This window comes from Montipora capricornis, chromosome 8 (genome assembly GCF_036669925.1).
Source record: "Montipora capricornis isolate CH-2021 chromosome 8, ASM3666992v2, whole genome shotgun sequence".
Taxonomy (NCBI): Eukaryota; Metazoa; Cnidaria; class Anthozoa; order Scleractinia; family Acroporidae; genus Montipora; species Montipora capricornis.
In genome coordinates this window covers 43,334,865-43,359,864 of record NC_090890.1, presented here as the reverse complement: position 1 = coordinate 43,359,864, position 25,000 = coordinate 43,334,865, and the positions used below count along the sequence as shown (strand labels likewise).

At 38.5% G+C, this 25,000-nt stretch overlaps 1 protein-coding gene across 1 annotated transcript in view; it reads left to right on the top strand.

Annotated features, from left to right (window-relative positions):
• Positions 1–1,343: 1,343 nt before the first annotated feature.
• LOC138059471 (mitochondrial Rho GTPase 1-A-like) overlaps positions 1,344–25,000 on the top strand; it is a 33,565-nt gene continuing 9,908 nt past the window's right edge. Inside the window, exons 1-22 of the mRNA XM_068905093.1 lie at positions 1,344–1,568; positions 1,677–1,735; positions 2,897–2,978; positions 3,564–3,607; positions 5,446–5,499; positions 6,168–6,251; positions 6,579–6,608; positions 6,829–6,879; positions 7,272–7,373; positions 7,706–7,747; positions 8,061–8,117; positions 9,117–9,225; positions 9,951–10,071; positions 10,379–10,463; positions 12,383–12,418; positions 12,525–12,634; positions 13,297–13,397; positions 17,812–17,903; positions 19,091–19,129; positions 19,229–19,306; positions 19,746–19,868; positions 20,295–20,360. Coding sequence (XP_068761194.1) covers positions 1,535–1,568; positions 1,677–1,735; positions 2,897–2,978; positions 3,564–3,607; positions 5,446–5,499; positions 6,168–6,251; positions 6,579–6,608; positions 6,829–6,879; positions 7,272–7,373; positions 7,706–7,747; positions 8,061–8,117; positions 9,117–9,225; positions 9,951–10,071; positions 10,379–10,463; positions 12,383–12,418; positions 12,525–12,634; positions 13,297–13,397; positions 17,812–17,903; positions 19,091–19,129; positions 19,229–19,306; positions 19,746–19,868; positions 20,295–20,360 — 1,599 coding nt within the window. The 5' untranslated portion in view covers positions 1,344–1,534. The remainder of the gene's footprint in view (positions 1,569–1,676; positions 1,736–2,896; positions 2,979–3,563; positions 3,608–5,445; positions 5,500–6,167; positions 6,252–6,578; positions 6,609–6,828; positions 6,880–7,271; positions 7,374–7,705; positions 7,748–8,060; positions 8,118–9,116; positions 9,226–9,950; positions 10,072–10,378; positions 10,464–12,382; positions 12,419–12,524; positions 12,635–13,296; positions 13,398–17,811; positions 17,904–19,090; positions 19,130–19,228; positions 19,307–19,745; positions 19,869–20,294; positions 20,361–25,000) is intronic.

Genomic DNA, 25,000 nt, shown 5'->3' with positions numbered 1-25,000 from the left:
TCTACAATAGCCATTCTCTCCAGCTTTATTCTGCCGCACCTTTGAGCGCATATCTTCTCTTTTGGAAAATAAAAAATCCCAAAATTGCATATCATGAATACTTTTCGCGTAGTTACTAAAACATGGAACCACACAAAACCAGCCAAAACGACCCAAAACCATCCACGGTTTGTGTTATATTTGCGTACATCGCCGTCTGTGTGATGTTGCGTGACTGTCACGTTGGTTTTGGGTGGTTTTGGGTGGTTTTGGCTGGTTGCATGTTTTAGTAACTACGATAAATTTGGCCCAAGCAACATACTTTTCATTGTTTTGAACTTCCACACAAACCTTCTTTGAATTTCTCTCAATCTTACCCGATTACCCATGATGCATCAAGAGCCCAAGCAACAGAGCTTTATACGACAGGCCTACGACATCACTTACGTCCGTCTGTTGCAGCGTTTTAAAGCATGTTTTTCTGACGTACGCGACAATCGTAAGGGCCGATTTACACGGTACGATTTTGTCGCATGCGACAACGGCTTACGACAGGCCCACGACATGATTTACGATTGTTGTGTACGTCAGAAAAAATGTCGTAGCATTTTAAAACACATTTTAAAAAGCTGCGACAATCGTAAGTCATGTCGTAGGCCTGTCGTGAGCTTGCCGCATGCGACAAAATCGTATCGTGTAAATCGGCCCTAAACGAGTTTTTATGCCTGTCGTAACCTGGAAGCCTGTCGCATGGTCTGTCGCATGCTACAAAAATCGGCCCCAAGCTGTCACGCCCGGGGGGGGGGGGGGTTACTGCCATATATGGGTTTTATCGGTAAGTGCCGCTGTGAAGGGTATGGTTTTCAAGCAGTTTACTCTAGCATAGGGTATATAAATCAGAGCGTTTGGGTCTAGAATAGGGTATCATTTTTCACAAAACTGACCAGTCGCTTGAAGATTTTATCAAGACTAAGGAAACCAGAAATTCCCGCTCAAAAATATAAAAACATCGAGTCGGCAAAGTTTAAGTTTACGCAACTCAGCTTCAACAGCGTCGATAAATGGCTATCATGAAACTCTTCTGGATATTATTAACTGTCAAGTATCGGTATTTAGACGGAAATCGGTGGGAGTTTACTCTAGTATAGGGTAGCAAAATTCAGCTGAACTAACTCTGGTTTTGGCTAAGGGTTCCAGGGTCCCAGCGGCACTTCCCCACCCAGAAATTCCTAAAGTACCTCCCCCCACCCCTCCGGGCTGTCACGGTGGTAGTGGAGAGGACAGCATCTAGGGACGGGAGAGGGACGGGAGTGTTCAGACAATTGTGTACAGTGGCAAACAGTCACTGATCATGCCCACAGTTTTGATCCAAGGCGGTAAATCTGAGTAAATACTAACCACAAAATGAAGGGAGAAAATCACTTTAAAATTAACATGTTTTAAAACATAGATCACTTTTTACCGACTTAACGTGTCCTAAGACTATTCCCTATTCTTAAAATCGAGTGTCACTAGGCTAGTTTAGCGGAATTTCAATTCGATCGATTGCAGAAGAATGAAGGACGTGCGAATATTGCTCGTGGGCGATCGTAAGTATAAATGACAGTTTGTTGTTGTTTTACTGATAAAACAAGCATAATCATAACTTGAGAAAGATGGAAGGGTTTCTTTCTAATCAATTTTCTTTTGTGTGATAGCTCAAGTTGGAAAAACCTCGTTAATTCTGTCCCTAGTCAGTGAGGAATTTCCAGAAGAGGTAATCAAAATTAGAGGAGATCGATGTTAATTAAATATGCTTTCCACTTCGTGCGCTTTTTATATTTCGGTCTGAACGTCAGACACATCCCCTCCAAGATGTGCAGCCCCGGGAAAATTTCCTTTCCAATTATTATTAATGTAAGCTCTAGCCCTAAGCCACCTTTTCATCTCTAATGACATCCTTCTGACGAAATCTTTTCTAGAACAGCGGGTGAGGGCAGGGAAGGGGTAAAAAGTTCTGAGGGCGGCATGTGATGGTCCAGAAGGGAAGTTATCCAGACATACCTTGTAGTCTGCTCACAGGGTTCAAAATTAACTTTTGGGTGCAGGCGCCAGGTGACGACAAAAAAGATTATTCAGTTGCCAGATGCGAGAATTTGGTCACCAAAAAGTGTCCATAATTTTTTTGCTTCTGATCATAGACACAAAGCATGAATTTCTGAAATACATTTCTAAGCTGTGCTTTAAGCATTCGTATTTCCTACTTGCAAATGATCGAAAAAAAGGATCAAAGACTTGCACTTACACCTTTCAATGCATTTCCATTGAAACAAAATCATTTCGTTAGGCATGTACAGGTGTATTGCATGTATTTACCCAGTAAAAAGACTGGCTAGCATGATTTACTAGCCATGCGCACCATACAAAGGCTTCAACTGATCACAAGTCACATGAATTGTCAATGTCACGCCACTCATGAATCAAATTTGGTTGTTATGTTTGAGCATTTCATTATTTTGATTTCAATGCTCTTACGATATGGTTATTTTGGTACTATAATGTATGATTTATCAATCTAGATCCCTGCATGTTTGTTTTTAAGGGTAGGTACCTGCTGGTATTGTGACCTTATTTTAATACTCATGTCAATTAATAGACAACCAATAATGCATACAAGAAATAGAGTTTCGAAGAATTCTACAGTTAATATGAAGGCAATTTGTACGTTTTATTAATAATGTCCACTGTTTTATGTCTGGCAGCCAAAAAAGTAAGGTACCAATATTGTGAAATTCTGGGTAACAATAGTGACGTATGTTTTCTCTGGATAGGGAGATTTATACTGGGAACAAAAAATATTTGAGTTGAGATGCACTTCAAAATATGAAAGGCTCAGGTGTAAGTCTTAATTTTTTTAATCATCCTCTTAAATTACAAGGTTCCTACCAAAGCAGAAGAAATAACGATTCCAGCTGATGTTACTCCGGAGAAAGTCCCAACGCACATTGTGGATTATTGTGGTAATAATGTTTTCTAATCTTTTTTTATCAACTCTGAGTGAATTAATTTGTGCATGCTGACAAGCAGTGATATCTCATTGCCTGTCACCATAGATTGAAATTCATGAGCACTGTTCTTGTAGATTTCATGGCATCAAAGTGATCCCATTGATAGAGAAATGGAGGATAATGAATAATGTCAAAACATCAGAGTGTTAACTATTGTACCCAAAATGGACATGGTTCAAATTTTTTCCTGATTCCAAGTTTTTTAAACCAGTTCAAGTTTGATATTTCGTTGTTTCAGATTATGAGAATGAATATTAGACAGAGAAAAATCAAAATTGAACTGGTTTCAAGTAATATGGGAATCAAACTCTTTTCTTATGCTGATATTAATCTTCTCTTTCTTTGCGACAAAACTTTAAAGTATCCCATATTTATATCAAATTGTGTTTTACATCGCATTACACAGTTCCCTACATAGGGGAAAGTGCAAATCATTGAAGGCTATTGTTTGATAACATACTTGAAAAATATTATACATGGTGTACAGTGTATTTATAATTTATTATAAATGAGTGTGTGGTTTTATTTTCCAAATAGCCTTAGAGCAGTCTGAAGATATGCTTGTGGATGAGATTATTAAGGTAAACATTATGATAATAAAATAAACACAATACTTCCTTAGCACATGCTTCTCCAAGAATGGCAGCCAGTTGTACACTGCCAATGACGTCAGGTATACCTAACATTTCTTGCCATGGTCTTGCCTCTTTTATTGTTCCCAATGTACCGACCGCAATGGGTATCACACTTAATTTTTGAAGCCTGGTTTATTCGCTTCCCCCAAATGCCAGCTCTTGGTGTCTATCTACTTTTTCATTCTGGGTCTCCGCAATGTTCTGGTCTGCATTTACTGCTATATCTATAAAAATGCTAGCCTGCAAATACATGCATCGGCCCAAGTGGCAGTTAGCGATGAGAGGCGGCTGTATTCGCAGACGATAAAGATCCATTCTTTGTTGTTCTTCTTCAGAAGGCTTTAATAATTTATTATTGATACATAAATTTAGCCAAGCCTAAAAGTGGGGCTCCTGGATCATTTATTCTTACTGGCCTTAATTAAACTTCAAATTTACAGGATAAAACAATTTTGAATTTTTTTTGTTTGGCCTTGACGAAAAGCAATCAGATATTAAAGAAAACCAAACAAAGCAATCTAAAACAAGTTGAAATAAGAAGAGTTGAAAAAATAATAAATATCCCCTAACATAGGAAGTTTACAAGAAGAGTGTACTGCCATATTGAGTAGGTTACCAAATACCATCACAGTCTTTTCAAAAATGCGAGTTCTAAATAAACCTCTGACCAGAAATCAAATATTCAGAGTCATCTTTTTGGATTGAAACCTTCAAAAAATGCAGGAAAAAAGTATTTTCCAAACCGTTTTCCACCTGAACACAAAAGCGTTGACTGTTAAGAGCTTTAGTTGATGTGGTATGGCCGTGTAGCAGCATCGGGCCACAGATAATACAATACATTACTTACTTAATTGGCCACTCCCCACAACAACTGTTAAGAATCCCAACTGGCCAGTGGCAAGCTAATTGGCCATTTACAAGTGCAGCTGAGAAGTTGAACCAGGGACTACCTGGAAAAAGTCCAACCAGTGGTCAGAATGTGTCTTGAACCCGGAATCCCCGTATATAAAGGCAAGCACACTAATCACTGGGCCACGCTGTCTCCTTTGGGCCCATTTTAAATGTCGCATTTTACATATGCTGAATGTAATGCAAGTGAGCGAAAACAATAGATTTTTCTCATTTGCATTAGATTCGGCACATGTACAGTAAAATGCGATGTTTAAAATGGGCCTAAACTTCACTTATGTTTAGGTGGCCTGATTACAAGAAGTTATCCTGGCTTGAGCCTGCAATCCAATTGAAAACCAGAACCTGGTCAGCAGTCAGCTTCAAAAAAATAAACAGCTGACCTCAATGAGCTCTAAACTTGAGCCTGTGATGTCAGGGCTTGAAATTAACTTTTTTGCTCAGGTGCCAGCTGGCGACGAATGGGGGAAATTTGGTTGCCAGATCATAAATTTTGGTCGCCAACTTTTCATGCAAGAAAGTCATAATAATTATTAAAAAGCACAAGAAAAGAAAAAAAAGCGCACAAGAAAGATCTCTAAAGCCATTGCTGTTTCGGCTTTGTCTTTAGTTGATTCTCTACATGTACTTTGCTCCTAAATCATTTTTATTTGATACGCCAGTTCCACAGTTTTCTCAAAAACCAACAATTGGTTGATGAGTATTCTTCCTTATTCAGAAATTCCAACGCTTTGCGTCTGATTTTGAGTCCTTCAGTTTGAGGTCTTGCCACCCCGCTCCCCCCTCACTTTGGTTCTCTCTATCAAAATTCTCTGTACACATGACATCTGCAGCTTAAGTAACACAATTTTGTCATTGGGCTGGTTGTTCTGCAGGCAAATGTAGTTTGTGTTGTCTTTGATGTAACAGTGGATCAGTCTCTTGAAAGGGTAGGTTGATACATTAATTAATAACAATGATAATAGTAATTGTAATAATAATAATCATAATAATAATAATAAGAAGAAGAAGAAATAGTGCCAATAGACCCTTCTCCAAAATGGCAGCAATGGATTTGAATGAGTTAAAATTGTACTAAATGAGCGACTGATACCAGAAATAGAAAGAGCACTTTTGCTTTAATAGCCCTGCAAAATTTCAGCGTGTTAGGTGAGAAAATGTAAGTTACGAATTTACGAAGTCCGACGTACCCCCAATCATACAAATGTCACTTTGTAATTTTTTTTTAGATTCAACTTAGAGTTTTTGAGCTGATATTACACCTGATATGCCAGAACTTTGCAGGGTTACTAAAGTAAAGGCGCTGTTGTCCCCGGACAGGGCCTGAACCCAGATCATTCGCTCCTAGGTCAAGCACACTAACCACCGCACCTGAGTCCCACCTCTGCTCATAAGCAACCCTTTATGCATGTGAATTCAATAGACCATTTTCGAATTCTCACAGCTGGACTGGATCTAGCATGAAATGGAGGCTAATGCAGGCAAATTAATTTGCATTTGAAAATATTTGACCGCATTAGCCTCCATTTCATGCGATATCCAGTCCAGCCGTGAGAATTCGAAAATGGTCTATTGTCATTGTCGATGTTTTCAACAGATAACATCTTACTGGTTGCCACTTGTAAGACAAGCAGCTGAGGAAGATGGTGCAACAAAACCTGTCATTATTGTTGGTAACAAAGTTAGTTTAAATTCTGATTTGTTGGTAAAATAAATTTTATTTAATTCAGTGGACAGTTCGCCACCTCAATTGACCTTTTTGTATTTGTCATTTGCCCTACCACAGCAATCTCAGGCAGCCAAGTAATGTGAAAAAATGAATACCTGGGGCCCAAGTGATATTTTGCAACAGCTTATAGGCATAGTTAGTTCTGCAAAGTCAAATATGTTGGCAAGAAAAACATGGACTCTTTTTGGCAATATGAAGAAAACAAAAACAAAAGGTAACTTCATTTGATCAATTATTTTGAAAGGCTTTAACTCCATTTTCTGTTTTGAATAATTGCAGTCCGACCTATCAGATGGAAGTACAATAGATGTGAGTACAACTGTACAATAAAAGTTAGTTTGGTTCACTTTCATTATTATCCTCTTCATCTTGTACAGTATACATGTATACATAACTTTGTTGATTCATGTAGATGAAGCAATTCTTATGCAGAAGGAAGCTTACCTTTTTTCAGAGCAGTACCAACGAGGCAATCTTTTCATGAGACTATCCAACAGTTTTATTATTGCATCTTTATTTGTTTGTTTAGACTATTTTGCCAATAATGAATGACTTTTCAGAGGTGGAAACTTGTGTTGAGGTAAGAATTTTTATTGATTGCATTGTTCAATGCAAAACATGTTTGGGAGTTTGAAAAGTCATCTGTGCTGCACACAAAACCAGTCATATTCACTCTGGGCATTTTAAATCTTGTGATTAAATGGCATAATTTTCTCCTCAATCTAGCTCTGGTATTTTAAGGACAGTAGTTGGAGGAAAACAAACCTTAGCCTTTCCAAATTAAGGATCAGTGTTTGGACTCTCTGGTGAAACAGAAACTTGAGAGTTGTGACCTTATGTAAAAATGCTCCTTAGAGTTTTTTGCCTACATGCAGTAGTACTTGTAGGGAACCTTCTCGTGTGAGAGGTCACAGAACTGTTGATTTTTTTTAAAAAGATCCTCACAGCACTTTACGTTACTTTCTTTTACAGTGTTCTGCCAAGGAACTTAAAAATATATCTGAGATGTTTTATTATGCACAGAAGGCAGTTCTCCACCCTACTGCTCCGTTGTTTTCAGCTGACAGTAAAGAGGTGTGTAGCATAATTTATTCTTGTAGACTTAGTACTTTTTCTCCAAAATTTTTCCATTCAAGGAAGTGAGTAGTTTGAGTGTCATAACGTCAGCTATTGAAATTAAAGTGCGAAGAAAGCAAGTGCCATAAATCCAGATGACTCAGTCTAGCAAAAGTACAGTGTTAACTTTCTCTGTTATTGCCAAGGAAAGTTAAATTTACTCAAAGTTAGTAGATTGTAAAGCAAATTGAATGGAACAAAATTAATGACAAGGAAGGGTAAGCATGACCATGGAGGGGTCAGCAGGGTAGCAGGCTGAGTCATGCTTTCTATTTGTCTCTTTATTTCAGTTGAAGTCCTTGTGTCAGGCAGCAATGTCAAGAATTTTCAAGGTATTCCTATTTGTGACATGTGTCCAGCCAAGCATAGTAACAACGTAACAACAAATATTACAAAAAGTGACAAAGTTGAGTGGCTTACTGTAAATTTCTTTTTTTGACCTCTACTCCACAAAGCTGCATCCATACCGTAATCTACATGTACATGTCCTCTAAAAATAGAGCATGAACATAGGAAGGGGTAAAGAGTTCCAAATTACTTCCACTGTTAACAGCCCAAGAGTTGACAGAACAACCAGCCTATCATAAACTGAACTTGCCTTTCCTTTGTTCAGTTCAAAGAAATTTTGATTGTGGTACCTTGCAGATATCAGACGTGGATAATGATGGACTTTTGAATGACAAGGAATTAAATGACTTTCAAGTGAGTTACTACTGTAAGACCATGGTCTGGCTGTTGTGAACTGCATTTGAATAGCCATTTTCAAAATATCAAGTATTCAGCTTGATAGTGAGGCAGTGAGGACAAAAACAATAGAAACACGTTGGAATGAATGTGAAAAATATTTGCATATCATCCACTTTCCTTTGTCTTTGTCCTCTAAACCTTTCTTTCAAGCTGAAGTTTAATATATTGAAAAAGGCCTATTAAAGAGCTGTATTGTTTTGATGATGGCTTGAGGATACCTGGAAAGAATCACAGTGCTCCTTCGCAGGATTTGGACTTACAACCTTCCCCATAATAATAATAATAATAATAATAATAAACTTGTATAGCGCCGATATCAATATAGCTATTTTCATCAACGCTTAAAACATAAAACTACCTAAAACCTACTAAAAATTAGATCAAAAGCACATTAATAAAATTAACCAAAAAGCTTTCTGAAATAAAAATGTTTCGAGTGGAGTGTCTTTTTAAAAGATGCTACTGAGGGGCTACTCCTGATCGCATAGGGCAGTAAATTCCATGGTCGAGGAGCAGCAACAGCAAAAGATTCCCCATTACTGGTACTAGTTCAGATGTGCCATAGAAAACTCTTGGGAGCTACACTGTAAGCCATTAAGCCAAGTTCATGTGATAATAGTCCCTGCTATGACTGAAAATGTTGAACTGATGCATTCTATCTTTTGTAATGAATGAGATGGTTGACCTGTAAATAAAAAATAAATCTCATTTAATGGGTTTAGCATTTCACTCTCTCTTTCATTACAGGCAGCGGAATTTCTTCACAGAAAGTCTGCTCTGTTAACCCTTTGACGTCCAAACCGGCCAGACTTAGTATTTTACTCTGTCTAACGCCAGAGTATTTTACTCGTCAATGGGGAACCCCTGGGAGTCAATGGGTTAATATTGCTCCATACTATATTACTCTTACACCATTCCTACTCATGAATTCATGATAAATCTGTTACCTGTCAGAATCGATGTTTTAACACACCACTCCAAGGTCAAGGTTTGCAAGATGTCAAGAATGTGGTCAGGAAAAATGTACCAAGTGGACTTAGAGATAATTCACTTACTTTAGAAGGTAAAAAAGAATCAGCATGGTACCATCTACATGCCCATGATTCAGCTCTTGGCATTTTCTTTTAGGTGCCTTCAAACACCATAAGCGTTTTCGTGATTTCACTCCAAGTCTGCCATATTTGTTAGAGAGAATAAGACAGTCATACTCATTCTGAAATGAGTATTGGTCCTTTCACGTCTCCCACAAAGTTTATGAACACGGAAGGGTTATGAAAGGTCATGAGACAGGGCCTACAGTTTATAGTCCTTGTCCGAGAAGACTTGAAAGTCTAGCCATTAGCAGATGTAATTTCAAAAGCAGTACTTTCTCATCCGTTATTATAAGACCCTGAGTGTTGGTCTTGATGGGTTTCAAACCTGCGACTTCTTACATGGTAGGGTGATTGTCAACCGATACAACCAGTTAGCAATAAGTGGTTGTTAATAGTATCATTTGAATTCATATTTGTGACTAACTAACAACAAAATGACAAGCTGCTTCTTTTGCAATTAAGCTGTAAGTGCTTCTGGTAATACCCCTTGGTACTCAAATTTTTTATTTATTTTGTACTCACATTTAACTACTTTAACGGCTGTAGCTTGCAAGCAAGAAATAAACTCATTTCACAAGTTTCATTGATTTTTGTCTTACTCTAAATCAGCCTGACGTTTTCTATTTGCTGTAAATGTAGAAATAGACCTCTCAAAATGAAGTCAGAGCTGACCTTTATTGGTTCCCTTCACTAGGTTTTCTGTTTCTCCACAAGTTATTTATCCAGAAAGGAAGACACGAGACAACATGGACTGTTCTGAGAAAGTTTGGATATGGTGATGATCTTAAGCTTAGGGAAGAATATTTATGTCCAGCGTAAGTTCTCATCCTTTCCCCTGCTAAATATGCTGTTCTAGAAAAATTCCATACCTCTCCCAAAAGGAAAGTGGGTTGCAAAAGTTGACACATTTATTGAAGCTAAATGCTAGTTTTTAGAGGGGTAGAAGGTAAGAACCAGAAAACTTGCATGGGTGGAGTAACCATATTCTGTTTGGATAACTAGTGTGATTACAAGTTGTGTTTCTTAGTCTCTTTGTCACGTAACATTGTAGCTCTTGGTTACAAATCAATATATGACTGTCATGATACGCAGCTTATGGAGGCTTTCCTTTTACTTTCAAAGGATTGATATGGGTTCAGATCAGACGGTTGAATTGTCAGACGCTGGATATCAGTTTCTTATCGACCTCTTCAACAGGCATGACAAGGTTCGTGACAAATGAAAAGGGGGTATTATTCCTTTTCATTATCCAAAAGGTCCATTTCAATTTTTTTAAGACACTTTGACATATTGACTTTTGTGTTGGACTTAAAAGCCTACATCTGTTGTTGTGAAAAGCAATCATGTCTAGGATCCTGGATTTTGCATCATCTGTGATAAATAAATAATATTGCATTTGCCTTATGGACTTGTTCCATTGTGCTAGTCTTTGTAAATAAAAAAGAATTTTCTTGTGCTTATTCATTCTCATTTGCATTAAAAATCATGATGAACTATATGTGGGTAAACCCCAGGACTCCATTGTTTCAAAATCCTAACCCTAAAAAGGCGGCTGAAATTCAAGCTATGATAGACTATGCTTACCAGTCATTTACATTTTTAAAGTACCGTATTTACCCGTGTATAAGTCGATCCCATGTATAAGTCGACCCCCCATTTTTGATGGCAAAAAACGCAATTTCTTAATTTCTTTGTTAAATGTTCATGGGACACTAATCTTGTATTCTTCGATTTCTGGAAATGTGGATACACAAAAAAATCAGGGCCTCAAGCACTTAATAGTTTTGTTATTGAACAGCTGTTGTATATGCGGGCATTTTGTCCTTGAGTTTCGAAAAAGTTGTCAGAAAATCGAACATTTAAACCTCCAACTCACCTGTTTCCTTGTTCAAGGATAAAGGGCTTTAGAGGATAAGCACAATGCAACATCACAGAAGCAGGAGTCAATCTTTGAAAATAACTTGCGAACGATGCGAAAATGTGCAAGGTTTTATTGGTCCTTGATTTATAATTTCTCAAATGACAAACAAAACAAAACTCATAAACCAAACAATACGAAGTTTGCAAAAGCATTTAAATCTGCCAGGTTTGTATAAAGAATAAAAAACATTCATTACCAACCAGCATTTTCACGCAACACGAGTGACGATGCTTGCACGCAAACACGAGGTATTGCGCCAGGTTACTAAGCCGTTGAACGATCGTGTTTTATTCGAACAAACAGAACATGACTTTTAGAGCTTTCCGCCTTTGGAAAACGAAAATTTCCAGTGTCTTTTTCATATTTGTGCTTGTGAGTATCTTCAACATTTAGAGTTGGACAAATCCTTTTTCATTTCAACTGGAATTGCTTACATTCGTTTTGAAGTCTTTTGTCATTCATTTTGAAGTCTTTTACGTCGGCTTTTGTCCACTGCGTTCGTTATGGCAAAGACAACGTTAACATTATTATGTTAATTTTGAATAAATTACTTAGCTGGAACTTGGCTCAAAATCTTTGACCCGTGTATAAGTCGAGGGCGATTTTTGGAGCTTCTTTTGAGGCCATAAAAGGTCGACTTATACACGGGTAAATACGGTAATGTTAATATTATGATAAATTTCTAAGAAAGATCATCATAGTTGAGGAAACAATGAAAGCAACTTTGTAAAGAAGCAAAAAAAAAAAACTCCCGTGTTTTTTCAGTAGTTGTGATGATCTTTGGTTCACAAAGGTATTAATTTTCATATCCTCAATATATAGATATTTATTAAAAACTGAACTACGGATATCACATTTCCAGCATTTTCATTGGCTCACTGAACACAGGTTATCAGCTCATACACCTGCACTACCAAATGTGGTCAATGAACACAGCAGCAAATGCAAATTTTTGCGGCTCCGAGAAACACAGCAGCAAATAAATTCAACATAAAAGAGTTGTGATGTTGGGGTTTTTAATAAAACAATTATTCTACTCGGGCTTGCTGGATATGAAATGATCATAACCAGCTCGGCGCTACGCGCCTCGTTGGTTATATATATCATTTCGTATCCAGCGCACCCTCGTAGAATAATTGTTAAATATATATGTATATATTCTCTTCAATAAAATGTGTTAATATTATTATTGTTCACTGTCAAAGGATGGAGATGAGGCCCTGAGTCCGCAAGAATTGCAGGTAGACAATAATATCATTTTATTACACAAGTTATTTTTATATTTGGTCTATTTTAGAGAGAGGTATTTATTTGTGAATTAACTGCAAGCACTCTGATTTGGTTTAGGAAGTATTTAGTACATGCTCCGCTATGCCTTGGGGAGACGATGTTCTTAGCTCTGTACAAACAAATACCAAAGGTTGGATAACCCTTCAGGGATTTTTGGCTCAGTGGAGGTAAGTAGCACCTTTGATATACACTTTATTATTATTATTATTATCATTATCATTATCATTATCATTATCATTATCATTATCATTATCATTATTATTATTGTGCTTATTTTAAACTTCCACTTTGTTTGCAAGTGCGGATCGTAGTGAAACTGCCGATTAAAATAATCTGGGCAATTTCCTATCATGTTTCAAACAGACTGATGCTTCATTTACGGCTATGAAATGCTTTCACTATTTCACAGTTTTGTGCGATTACCCATTTTTGACATTTTCTGATCACGCTCATACTATCAGAGAGTCCTACATTGTTTAAATTGTGAATCAGTTCTTTATGATACCCGGCCAGAAAATCAAACACTAAATTAACTTGAATAACATTATAACCGGGATACAATCTCTTTAAGCTTGCCCTTAAATCAGCATATTTTGTCTGTTTATTATTATTATTATTATTATTATTATTATTATTATTATTATTAGTATTATTATTATTATTATTATTATTATTATTATTATTATTATAGGGAAAATCCATTCGATTGGTTTAATTATTCAGGGAAGGATACCTTAGTTGAGAGGGGCTGGGTTGGTGGCTTAACAGATGATTGGCACTGCTTAAGTGACGCTACGATCCAAATAAAACTAATCAATTATTTTTTCAGTTTAACAGCATTCTTGGATTACACTAGGCTACTGGCCTACTTAGCATCGTTTGGTTACACTCACCAAGAAAATGAACCTTCTCTTTCAACTGCAATAACAGGTAAAGTGGGAAATATTAAAGTACTTTTTTTCTAGTTTTCATTTTCAGGCAGGTATTTCAGTGATGGAATTTTTGCTGTACCTTCTCTCGTATTCAATTGGTAGCATCCGTGTAGCAGTTTCATTGTTTGCATAAATCAGGGATTTAAACGTTTAAATGTAAAATCATTTCAACACCGTATCCACACCAACTAAACCGCCTGAGGTAAACTGATTTTTTCATGCTCCCTCGTGTGCCACCGTATCTTGGTCACGCTTTCGTCCGTCATGTTCCTTTAACAAGTAAACCAATTCCGCGAGGTACATCAGGTAGGGCAGTTTTCAAATGACTGTCGAAAGTAACTACGCGATTGCAATTGCTACCTTTACTGATTGGTTTAAAAATCTCTTGCCAGTTTATGAACCAATGAGAAGGAAAACCAAAACCAATCACGTCGACTTGCATGCGCGATTTTTCCCGCGCTTTTTCCCGCGCTTTGAGCAAGTTACATGGAATTTGCTACGAATTTGAATTGGTTCATTGCGGTGTTTGTACCTGCAGTGATTGGTCGAAGTAATTTTACTTTGGTATTTGTTTTACGACACTCAATTGAAAACCGCTCTATCAAACTTGAAGTGTGATTAATCCTGTTTAGTAAGAGCACGCAGTGTGTGCACGGTAATGCTATACAAAGCTAAACGGTAAAACCATTTTATCTAAACCGCTGGTCCAAATCGGGAATAAATATTGCGTCAAATCTAGGTGGTTTGCAACCAATCTCTAGAGAAACAGATTTATAACAATGCTGCAATGTACAATTGCTGGTGGACGAACAAAAGGAGCTAATGAGAGATCTTTTGTTTTCGTTCACCAACATGGCGGCGATGACGTCACGTGAAAACCACCTATAGGGCCATTGGTACGTGGAAGGGGGACCTAAAAGATTATGATTTCAGGGATCCCACCAGGGATCCCACGGTAAAATACACCTTATTCCAAAATGGTCGCCATTTTAGTATTCTTTTGTTTGATTGCAAATTGGCCCTTTTGGCCTCGTTCAAGGTAAAATATTCTTTTGAATTTTGCGTTTGAAAGCGAGGCCAAAAGGGCCAATTTGCAATCAAACAAAAGAATACTAAAATGGCGGCCATTTTGGAATAAGGGTGTATTGAACTTGGAAAATTTGTTTTATGAATAAACCATTTCCCTCAATTCTTGATCGGAGCGTGATCCAATGTGCAATCTTAAACTCTAGGGGCTATGTTATGCAAGTTTATATAATTTCGTGACGTGCAAAAAGTCCATAAAGTAGACGGAAACATCGCCATAACCACTAAAAACTTGAACAACACAGAAGAAATACGGCGAAGCAAGAAAGATGTATGAATGGACAAAAAAGGACAATACTGAAACGGAATGCATTTGGGAAATTTTGAGAAAAACAGTACGGTCAACTCTTTTTTCTAGTTTATGACAAATCGCTTGAAGAAAGGTCCTCTTTGTACAGAATCGGCTTCGTATTTAAAATGTAGTAACAAACCTTCTCGCTAAAGGAATTTTCATATTACTCTTTTTCGAGTTCAGTCTCGTAATTAACTAAACATAAAAGCTCCATTCACTGAGTAAGCGTTAAGGATGCGGTATTATTACTAACTTATGTCATCTGTATTCTTTTTCTCTGTTTCTTTAACAGTCTGTTCTCCTCTGCCCTTCACTTTGGTCTCCTCTGTGTCTCGTCTAATTCAGATGAGAAAAAAGTTTCGTCTTTTACCTCCTACTTATTCTCAGTGGGGTCAAGTCAGTTCCAAACTCGGTACTCGTTAGCGTTTCTTTTTAAATCACCTCTCATGTACTTTAAAGGGGCACTATCATGCTACATTTGCTGTTTTTAACTCAGAACTGGATAAAAACCTAAATTAGAACTTAAGCTCACACGTGTGACATTTCTTACAACCCACTGACAAGATATGAAATATATTTATGGCACAAATAGCCTGCGCTCGCAGACGTATTTCGGGTTGTCGCTTCTCTCGGGCGAAGAGAAGCGACAACCGGAAATACGTCTGCGAGCGCAGGCTATGGCACAAAGGGCTATTCGTATTTAATTTTTGCCGACTTGAAAAAAGCGGCTAGTTTTTTCAAGTTTCAATCCATTTCCATCCTCTCCATCCTTGGCTGTAAACAACAAATAGTAGCCTCAGTGCACCTCACTGATTAATGGCAACAAAACCCACAGCATTGTTTTTTGGTCCTCATTGATGCAAAGATATCTTTAAGTGTTTTGGAGGTTTACTAAAATAGCGTGACACTGCCCCTTTAACAATGATAATTTCGCACCGCCATTTCTACACTTACATTTCTGCTGGTTAAGCGTCGAACTGCCGTGAGCTCGGTCGAAACGTTCAACCCCTTCCAGACCCAACACTTGGCGTCGTTGGTTAAGCGTCGAACTGCCGTGAGCTCGGTCGAAACGTTCAACCCCTGCCAGACCCAACACTTGGCGTCGTTAAGTAACTGAGGAGAAACGCCCGCTTTTGTAATAGCATCGGAAAATGGTATATTTAACTTTCAATTGACCTTTTCACAGTTATGTGCTTAGTTACCTGGCTTTTAAATGAAAGTGATCCTATAGATGTCTTTGTTATGATACAGACCTCCCTGCTTTTCTTATGTTAATGATGTTGTTCTCATGCTAATTAGCGCACCGGTGGCTCAGTCGGTTGAGCACCGGGCTGCCATGCGGGATGTCGTGCGTGAGTTCGACTCCGGCCGGACCAACACTCATTGTCTTTAAATAACCGAGGAGAAAGTGCTGCCTTTGTAATTACATCCGCAAATGGTTAGACTTTCAAGTCTTCTCGGATAAGGACTCACAAATAACTTCCATGTTCATTAATTAGTTCCCTGTGGGACGTTAAAGAACCCATACACTATTCGAGAAGAGTAGGGGATGAAGTTCCCGGTGTTGTGGCTGTCCTCTGTGTATATATGGGTGGGTGGGTATAGCAGGTCCACATCAGCTGAATAGCTGCCAAAACTTCAATCTGCTCAAACAAATAAATGAATAACAAAATAAATAACAAATAAGTTGGAATTTTTATTAGAAAAGGAATCAGGTTTTTGTCAAAACAAGGTCAACGCAAGCCTCACTTTCATTCTTAGGCCAGGTAACTATAAAGTACATGTAACTGTAAAAGGTCTATTCTTCCCGGATACAACTCTTGTCCAGCATTGCCCGTAATGAGATATACCCTGCTTTAGATTAAGCGTCACGAAATGTTCTCTTACCCTTCTCGTCCTTCTCCTCCTCCTCACTAGAAGTTAACGTCACAAAGTGTCCTCCCCCTTCCCCAGTCGATTCCTCAAGTAAACATAAACTGAAACAAACTGCGAAAAATATGTTGTTGGTAGGATTATTTTAATATTTGATTACTGTGTTTTTTTCTTTTCTTGTCCGTTTCATTTCTTTTCCTTTTTCATTTCTTTTTCTTTTTATCGTTTTCTTGTTTTGATAGCAGTATTTCATTCTTTTTTTTACGTCATCTACCCAGTTTCATCATTTATTCATTGTCATTTTTATGTTCGATGTTAAACACGTTATCTATTGTTTTTTTTTTATCCTGGGACGTCAAAACAATGTAGAGGTTTCAATTCAAGTGTGTGGCTTCAAGGCAGACGACAGGCATTTAGCTAACATAACACCATGAAAAATGCTCTTATTCTTACTTATTTCCAAAGTTAATGAAACTAATTTCATCTAAAGTGATATTATTCGTTTTCTTTTTAGCTATAAGAGAGATTAAGTATCGCGTTCACGGCAAACGAAAAACGTCGGACTAAATTTTGTCTTTTGCCAAAAATAGAAAAAACTCGTTTGATATGAGCTCATTTCTTGCGTGTTAGCAGGAGGTATCAAGTAACTTTTCAAAAGAGAGAGACGGGTTAAAATAACATAATTTTCATGCTTTTATGACAAGCAGTAGCAGCCCACCGTTTCGCGTTTGCCGTTTCACGTTAAACGTTTAAACTTGGCGTGAAGTATTGAACCCTTTCATTCCCAAGATCGAAACGTTCATTCTCCTAACTGGTACTGTAGATTTCTCTATGGGGTAGTCATGAGAATTTGGTGTTATATCAAGATCACACCTCTTAAGCTGATAATTATCTTCATTCTCAATACCTGATTGAAATTGTGAGGAGAATTAAAATACTGATCATGATCACTCTTGGGAGTCAGAGGGGTAAACTACTATCGAATAAGCTTAAATTTTACGGCTTCTAAAACGAGTTCTAGAATTTCACTTTTTTTCTCCCTCAGGTCTTAGCTCAGTTTGACAGGAGAAACTTGTTAAAATCAAGATATGAACAATTTTGGTCAAAGTGTTCCTTGTCATAATCAAGTGAAATTTTAAGACTCTTTTGTCTTCATTTGCAGTTACCCGTAGTAAAACCATCGACTTGCAAAAGAAACAAACTTCTCGATCAGTGTTCCAATGTTACGTTTTTGGACCACCTGGCGTGGGGAAGGTAAGGCATTCCTCTTGTTTTGTTATAGCTCGACTTTCGTATGTCATTGAAAACCGAACCCAGTGAGTACTGCTATGCGCTTGTTCCACCCACATTTGACGGTTGGAAACGGAGGCTTCTGATTGGTTTAATTGAAGAGCATTTTGATTGGCGCAAGCCTTCATTTCGAACCGTCAAATGTGGGTCATCATTCCAGTGATGTCTTGATCATTTGCGGGTTTTTATAAATGCCGTTAGGCAGGTTTATGCCTCGACGTGGGTTCCTTATGCGTTAGCTTGCCTCGCAATTGAAATTCAACTTAATCCAGGTGTTGAATGTAATGGAGCATTCTTGGAAAGGCACAGAGAATCCGCAAATAAGGATAAGTTTGTAGATGGTGTTGAATGCGAAGAATTACTTTGCCAGCAAGACCAGTAAGACTTGGAATACCTCGTCAAGCACCTAAAAGAGAACCACTGAATAGGTACTCATTAGATATGAGGGAGTTTAAGAAACGACGACGGTTACGGCAGCAACAGCCGTGCAAAACAAGGATATCATTGGTTAAAAGACGAAAAATAATCGCTGGGCACACATGTTATCGCATATTTTTGCGGTACTCTACATAACAACAACGTGAAATCACCGAATTTAATGTTCCGACAACAGAGTTAGCATACAAATATCAACCTTTCATTTCCTGCTTTGCGTCATTTCCTGTTTCGCTCTGCTCTTACTCAATTTATTTTTAGAATACTTCGCCCACATTTTACGGCGTGAACGTGAGGAAACGTTTTTATCCGCGACATCACCGTCGTACATATTGAATTCCCTGTTCTCTCGAAGATTGCGGAAGCCATCATCACTTCTCGAAAACTTTGGAGCATAGAGCCATTCCTATATGAAAATAACATTAAGGGGCAGGGTACCGCGCCTTGTTGTCATGAAAGACTCCAACTGGACGAGGAAAAGCATTCGCTCAGATTTCCTTGGACTTTTTCTTTATTTTCTTGAGTAAAATAACATTAGGAAAAGTAGATCATTGTTTTCTGATTTGTTTCCATCAACGTTCTTCATTTTCTTCTGATTTTATAGCGGGAGTCCAAAGTTTTAAGCCTACTAATTTTCTGTTTCCTGGCAGAGGTATGGAAATCAATTTTATTCTTCGAATGAATTGTTAATATGAATGGTTCTTTCCTGCCAACAGACCACTTTTCTTCAAGCGTTTCTGGGGAGAACTCTGGAGGTGAGAAGAAGTGAATCCTGTGAGCCAATTCAGTTATTCATCTTCAAATTGTGTACTGTATATTATTTGACGCACTTTGCTGGTTGTTCTTGATCACAGCCTGGTGAAGATGAAGAGAATTTATCTACTTATGCTATCAATTCATTAGAAGTAAACAGACAAGAAAAATACTTAGTGGTGAGTAGGTTGCCAGGTGCGTGTTGCCCAGGGTTGGTGTAGCTTGTATCGGATCTCCGATCGTTTTCCCTTCCAAGGAAACGCGGGAGCGGGGGGGGGGGAGGGGGCAGGGGAACGGAACAGACAACCTCTCCGGGAACTCCACGCCCTGCTCTTTGCGGCGAATAGTGTGCGGGTTCTTTCACCTCCCACAGGGTTGTGAACATTGAAGGGTTGTGAGACGGAGCCTACGGTTAATCGTTCTTGTCCGAGAATACTAGAGGGTCCAGCAGATGTGCAAACAGCACTTTCTCCTCAGGTATTGAAAGACCTTGCCCGTTGGCCCTGTCATAGTTTTGATCTCGCGACCTCCCTATCAATAGTCCTACGCTCAACTAACTTTTCGCTCTACAACAAATTGCGGTATATCGATTTTGTGTTTTTTCTTTGTTCGTTGCAGATGCGTGAAATAGAATGGGAGTCTTCCGGTTTTCTTTTGCATGACCGGCGGTGTGATGTTGCATGTTTTATTTACGACTCCACTGATCCTACTTCATTCACCCAAGTCGTGCAACTGCGAGAGGTAATGTAATAAATATTGGACAAGCTATGTTACACCAATGTAAACGCGCGCGACTTCACGTGTGGATGTTTTTTCGCGTGCAAGAACTGGCTGAATTACACCATTGTGAACGTGCGCGGGGTTAATTTCCCGCGCGTTTCCTTACGAAGCTTATTCGCACCCCGTCTTCATCTTGAACCTTGCCTTCTGCGCTCCGCATTTCGTTGCACTTTCACTGCAAAAAGAATAGGTGCTTGATCACGTTTGTCTCCTCATTGTAAGTCGCTTATCTTTTAAATCACTGAATTACGTAAAGTAATGACTTTTTTGTGTAGCTGGTCAGTGATAACAACTGCAGTTGAAATAAACTCACATGAGCGATCTTCTAACCTTTTTTCAAAGATTTATTTTTTTATTGGACCAGCCAGAAACTCTTTTGTTTTTAAGAAACTTCCCAAGACTGTGCCGTGTCTTCTGGTTGCCGGCAAGAATGAAGGATTGCCAGCTAAACAGGTAACTTAAAACTTAGGCAATCATCTCTCAAGACATTAAGTGGGATTAATTTACGTGGACGTGATCTTTTCTGACGTTGAGTGTAATCAAAACCTCTTTACAAGCAGTGTTCCTAGGATTGTACATGCTATTAGAAGCTGTTTTGCTTGGGATTACTTGCTTGTAGTATCACCCAACTAGTGGACTAATGCCAATCCTGCATTTTGATTGGCTATGCTACTAGAGGACTATTAGTAATAGTCCTCGAGTAGCGAAAAGCGTGACGTTTTCTTTCGTTTATTTCCAAATAAATATTTCTTCAACTTGCATTTGTTAACTATATTATTGCCTTTTCTGTCCGACTAGTTGGGTGATATTAAAACAATTAGACCCTTCGCCCTCAAGGGCCACGGGTCAATAGCCCATTCGGCTTCGCCTCATGGGCTATTGACCCGTAGCCCTTGCGGGCTACGGGTCTAATTACTGGGTTGCCAAACCCAGTCGGAAAATGGGTAGATTTCCGTTTTAGTATTTTTTTCCGTGTCGGTAAAAGTCTTGCCTGTCACTCCCCTGTTAAGTGGTGTCTTTGAGCAGAGATTCTTCTGTGCGTATTTTGGTAGGTTTGAGGGGGCTGGGGTAATGCGTAGCTTGCTCTGCACAATTAACCTGTAATGGCGTCGGAAGTCATTGTAACGCGAATGGCGTTTTAGTACATCTCTAAAGAAAATATACCCATATGGAGCTCAAGAATGGAACGTCAAGACAGGCGGTGAAACATAAAGATCTGGAATCGTAAAAGCGACGAGTAATGGACTTCGACAGCGTGAATCTTTCGCCCGTCGAGCCGAAATCAAAATATGCTGTACTTCTAATATTTCGCCAAGCCTAAGGTGGTGTTACGTACAACACTGAAACCAAATGGAAATTTCTCTGGTAACTTACGGGTTCAACAAAGACAGAGAAGGAATCGAACACCACAGGTAGATCTGTGATCTCTCGTTGTGTGTCTCACAGTGTTTACTGACGTCGCATCTATTTAAGTTTTGCCTGTTTGTCTGGCAAGTAACATTCATTTTGTACTCAACTCTGCAAAGGTTAAAAAAAATTGTAAATGTGACAGGGAAAAATTACTTGAATGAAAGCTTGTTGTCTCTTTTGTGCTTTATTATTTACGGTCAAGGGTCTTTCGAAAAGGGTTGAATGTGAACTGTCAGAAATTTATTTAATTGCATCTGCTTTGTGATTGTGTGTTTCGCTTGCACGCACGCAACTGAAATAGGAAGGGTTTCTTGCCTCTTATAGCAAATATGTTGCTTGTTTCAATAAATGTTTCGGTGGAAAATATTTCTGTGAAATTTCCAGCTTTTGTAAAGTTATCATGTTGTGTAATTTTCGAGCTTAGCAAATTTGCATACATGTGTGCAAATGTGATACGGGGAGAATTTTTGTGGTAACGCATAAGTCACGAAAATAAACAGGTCTGTTGGAAGCGTGCTTGAGTTTCAACAAAATGACCCCCAAAATCGGCAAAAGATTGTGACGCTAATGAATAATAAAGTAGCTGCTATTACCAAAACGATGGAATTACCTGGTGATAAATAACCATGTCTTGGAAAGTAAATTTTTGATTTTCCAGAAACAATGGTCAAGCTTTGAGAGTTGGGCGATTGTGATCTTTGTGTTGAATTCGCACATTTCTTGTCAAAATTTATAACAATCGAAAGAAAAAGAAAACTAACAAAAACAAAAACCCGGTAGCTTGGCATCATTTGACACAGTTGCTTCACTGTTTCGCGAGTAAACATGCCGCGGTAAAATAACGCGGTAACTTGATCAGAGCACCCGCTGAATTCGATGTGCGATTTACTCGGTGCAGCCAAACTTGTACAATTACAACAAAACAACTAAAATCTCCCAAACTGTTTTTCGCTGATGGTACCTTTTTATATTCGTGGTTCAAAATTAATGTTGTTTTCATGTCGTAAATTTTGTTACCGATGGCAAAATATTTTATTCTCGATCGACCGTCCTGAAACTTCCTTCTGCTCTTCTTAAAAATAGGTCCGCAATGCGTACATGTGTGGCTTACGAAATTAAGCTGCTTTGATGGGGGAGGTTACAAATTAAAAGGATCTGTTTTGTCATTGAGTTTCTATTAGTCATTGAGTTTCTATTAGTATCTGATTACGGTTAGTTTTCAATATTGTTCCTCTCAATCAATACAATAAGATAATTGACATACATCCGTCCTGAAATGCTTATTTTCAAGATGAGGGTTATTGGGTAAAGTTTTATGGAGGTGTCATTTTGACGACAGAGGTTGCGCATGTAACCTGAGGATTTAAGGAACTGAAAAAATGTCAGCATCATGTCCTATAGTGGGCTTATAGATTCAGTCATGATTTTGTTTACGCAACCAAGTGGAATTGAGTTCTGAGTTTGTCCAGGGCAAGTGTTGTGAAATCAACTCCAGGGAAGCATTTCGTATGAATGCTTTTGGCATTTTGTGTACCAGTGCAAGAGCACAACACTTTGCAGAAGGGCTGGGACATACAGGAAATGATGTAACCTTTGCTAGAAGCCACATTGGGAGCTTGATTTGGTTTGAATGTACGACTAATTTTTGACAATATATGCATGTAAAGTAAATCCTCAGGAGGCAGTGTGGCCCAGTGGTTAGGGCGCTTGTCTTGAGATCCGGAGATCCCGGGTTCAAGACCCGCTCTGACCACTCGTTGAATTTGTTCCTGGTAGTCCCTGGTTCAACTTCCCAGCCGCATTTGTAAATAGCCAACAGGTTTGCCTCCGGCCAGTTGGGATTCTTAACAGTTGTAGTTGTTGTGTTCTGTTGTTTCGTTGATTCATTGGCCCTGAAAAGCCCCTATGGGGAGAGGTCAATTAAGTATGTATTGTATTGTATTGTATCATAATGCTAAATTTTCAATAAAGAAACACAGAAAAATTTAGTTGATATAAGTGGCTATTGGGTTGCAAGTGGAGGAATTTGGGAAAAAAAGATAGACGCATAACAATATCTGAACACAAGCAATATTTTAATAAATCATATGTTGAGTAGTGCTTATTAACATTGCTAATAATTTTAAGCCAATAAGATTAACAATTTTACCTGGAGGTTTTAAGAAAAAGTTCAACAGAATTCAATGTACAGGGAAGTTCATGATGGTATCACATGACTTTAAATACCAGAATCGTTGAAGTTTTCTTATTATGGACCTTGTAATTTTATGTCAGTGTGTTTACCAAGTTCAAGCTATGTGGAAACATGAAATGAATAGATGAACTTGACATCACGCAAAGTGCTAATCTACTGTACAAAAAGGTCCAAAATAAACATTGTGAGCAGGTGTAGTACACAAATTGGGTAAATCAAAACACTACTTCATTCCATATTTTGTATTGTCCAACAACTTGTTTCAATGTTGGTAAATAAAAGACATTCATGTAAAGCATCATAATTGAAACGTGACAAAGCATCTTTTGTTTTAAGGAAATTGTCATGAGAGCCGATTCTTGATCGGTATTGTTCAACAGAGATTCCCATGTTACTTACTTCTGACGAAATCGTGGGCTAGCAGACTCTTGTCAACTGTGTGTGGATGATTCGTCCAATTCGATTCAACAACAACATTGAGCAATGACATCACAAGCACAGGAGAGTCTCTTTTGCTTTCAAGTAACTTCAGAGCCTTTCAAGTACTTTCAGAAACTTTCAGATACTCAAGCAGGTCTGCTGAGCAGATTGAAGCCGTTAAATGTTGGCTTGCGAGAGTCAATAATGACTCGTAAGTTTTCATGTGACGCAACCTGTACCAAAGGTCCAGACCGTGAATTGAAATGTTGCCCTGTGAGAGCACAACTCCTCGCTGTAATCCGAACTTAGAAGACAAGCCGACTGTAGGAAAGCCGGCGTGTAAAATCCAAAGCAGCAAAGAAGAACGAATAACTAGATAAAAAACGATCTTCGACAACGCGCTGTGTTACAACCACAAAATGGCCGCTTTCTGAAGCTTAGAAGTTTACGTACTTAGCCGAGCGTAGACTGGGGCCTGTCTTGGACGATAGTAAACCACGTGACAGCCACTCCGTTCACCGTGACAAATCCAGGAATAACGAGATGCTTCCGTGAAGCATACACTGGGTTGCCTGTGGTACGTGTTACAGAAAATCAGAAGGCACTGAATTGTGTGGTATTGAACTACAGCATTCCAGTCTCTGAAGAATAACAAATAAAAGAGAAGCGAGAAACGTTGGCTTCTGGACTGACGTGTTGATAATTTTCAAGTTCCCTCACAACTTCTTTTCACCACAAGTTTAAGCGTGCCCTCTGAGCCATCTGACAGCTACAATACATGTAGTTCGCTGAAGTCAAGCCCTATTCGGCGGGGTTAGTATCTGAATGGGAGAACAAAAACAATATACCCCTGAAAACAGAAGCATTGGACCGAAAATTCTATTTTAACGCTAACAAATGCGGACCAAGCAAGGAACCGATTTTGTTAGCTTGCTTTATGCGAAACAAATATTGATGCAAAAGTAAATAAATAGTGGTACAAAGTTTTTGGGAAGAGCAGAAGGAAGTTTTCTGGACAGTCGATCGAGAATAAAATATTTTGGGCATGTACTAAAACCCGAAACACCGA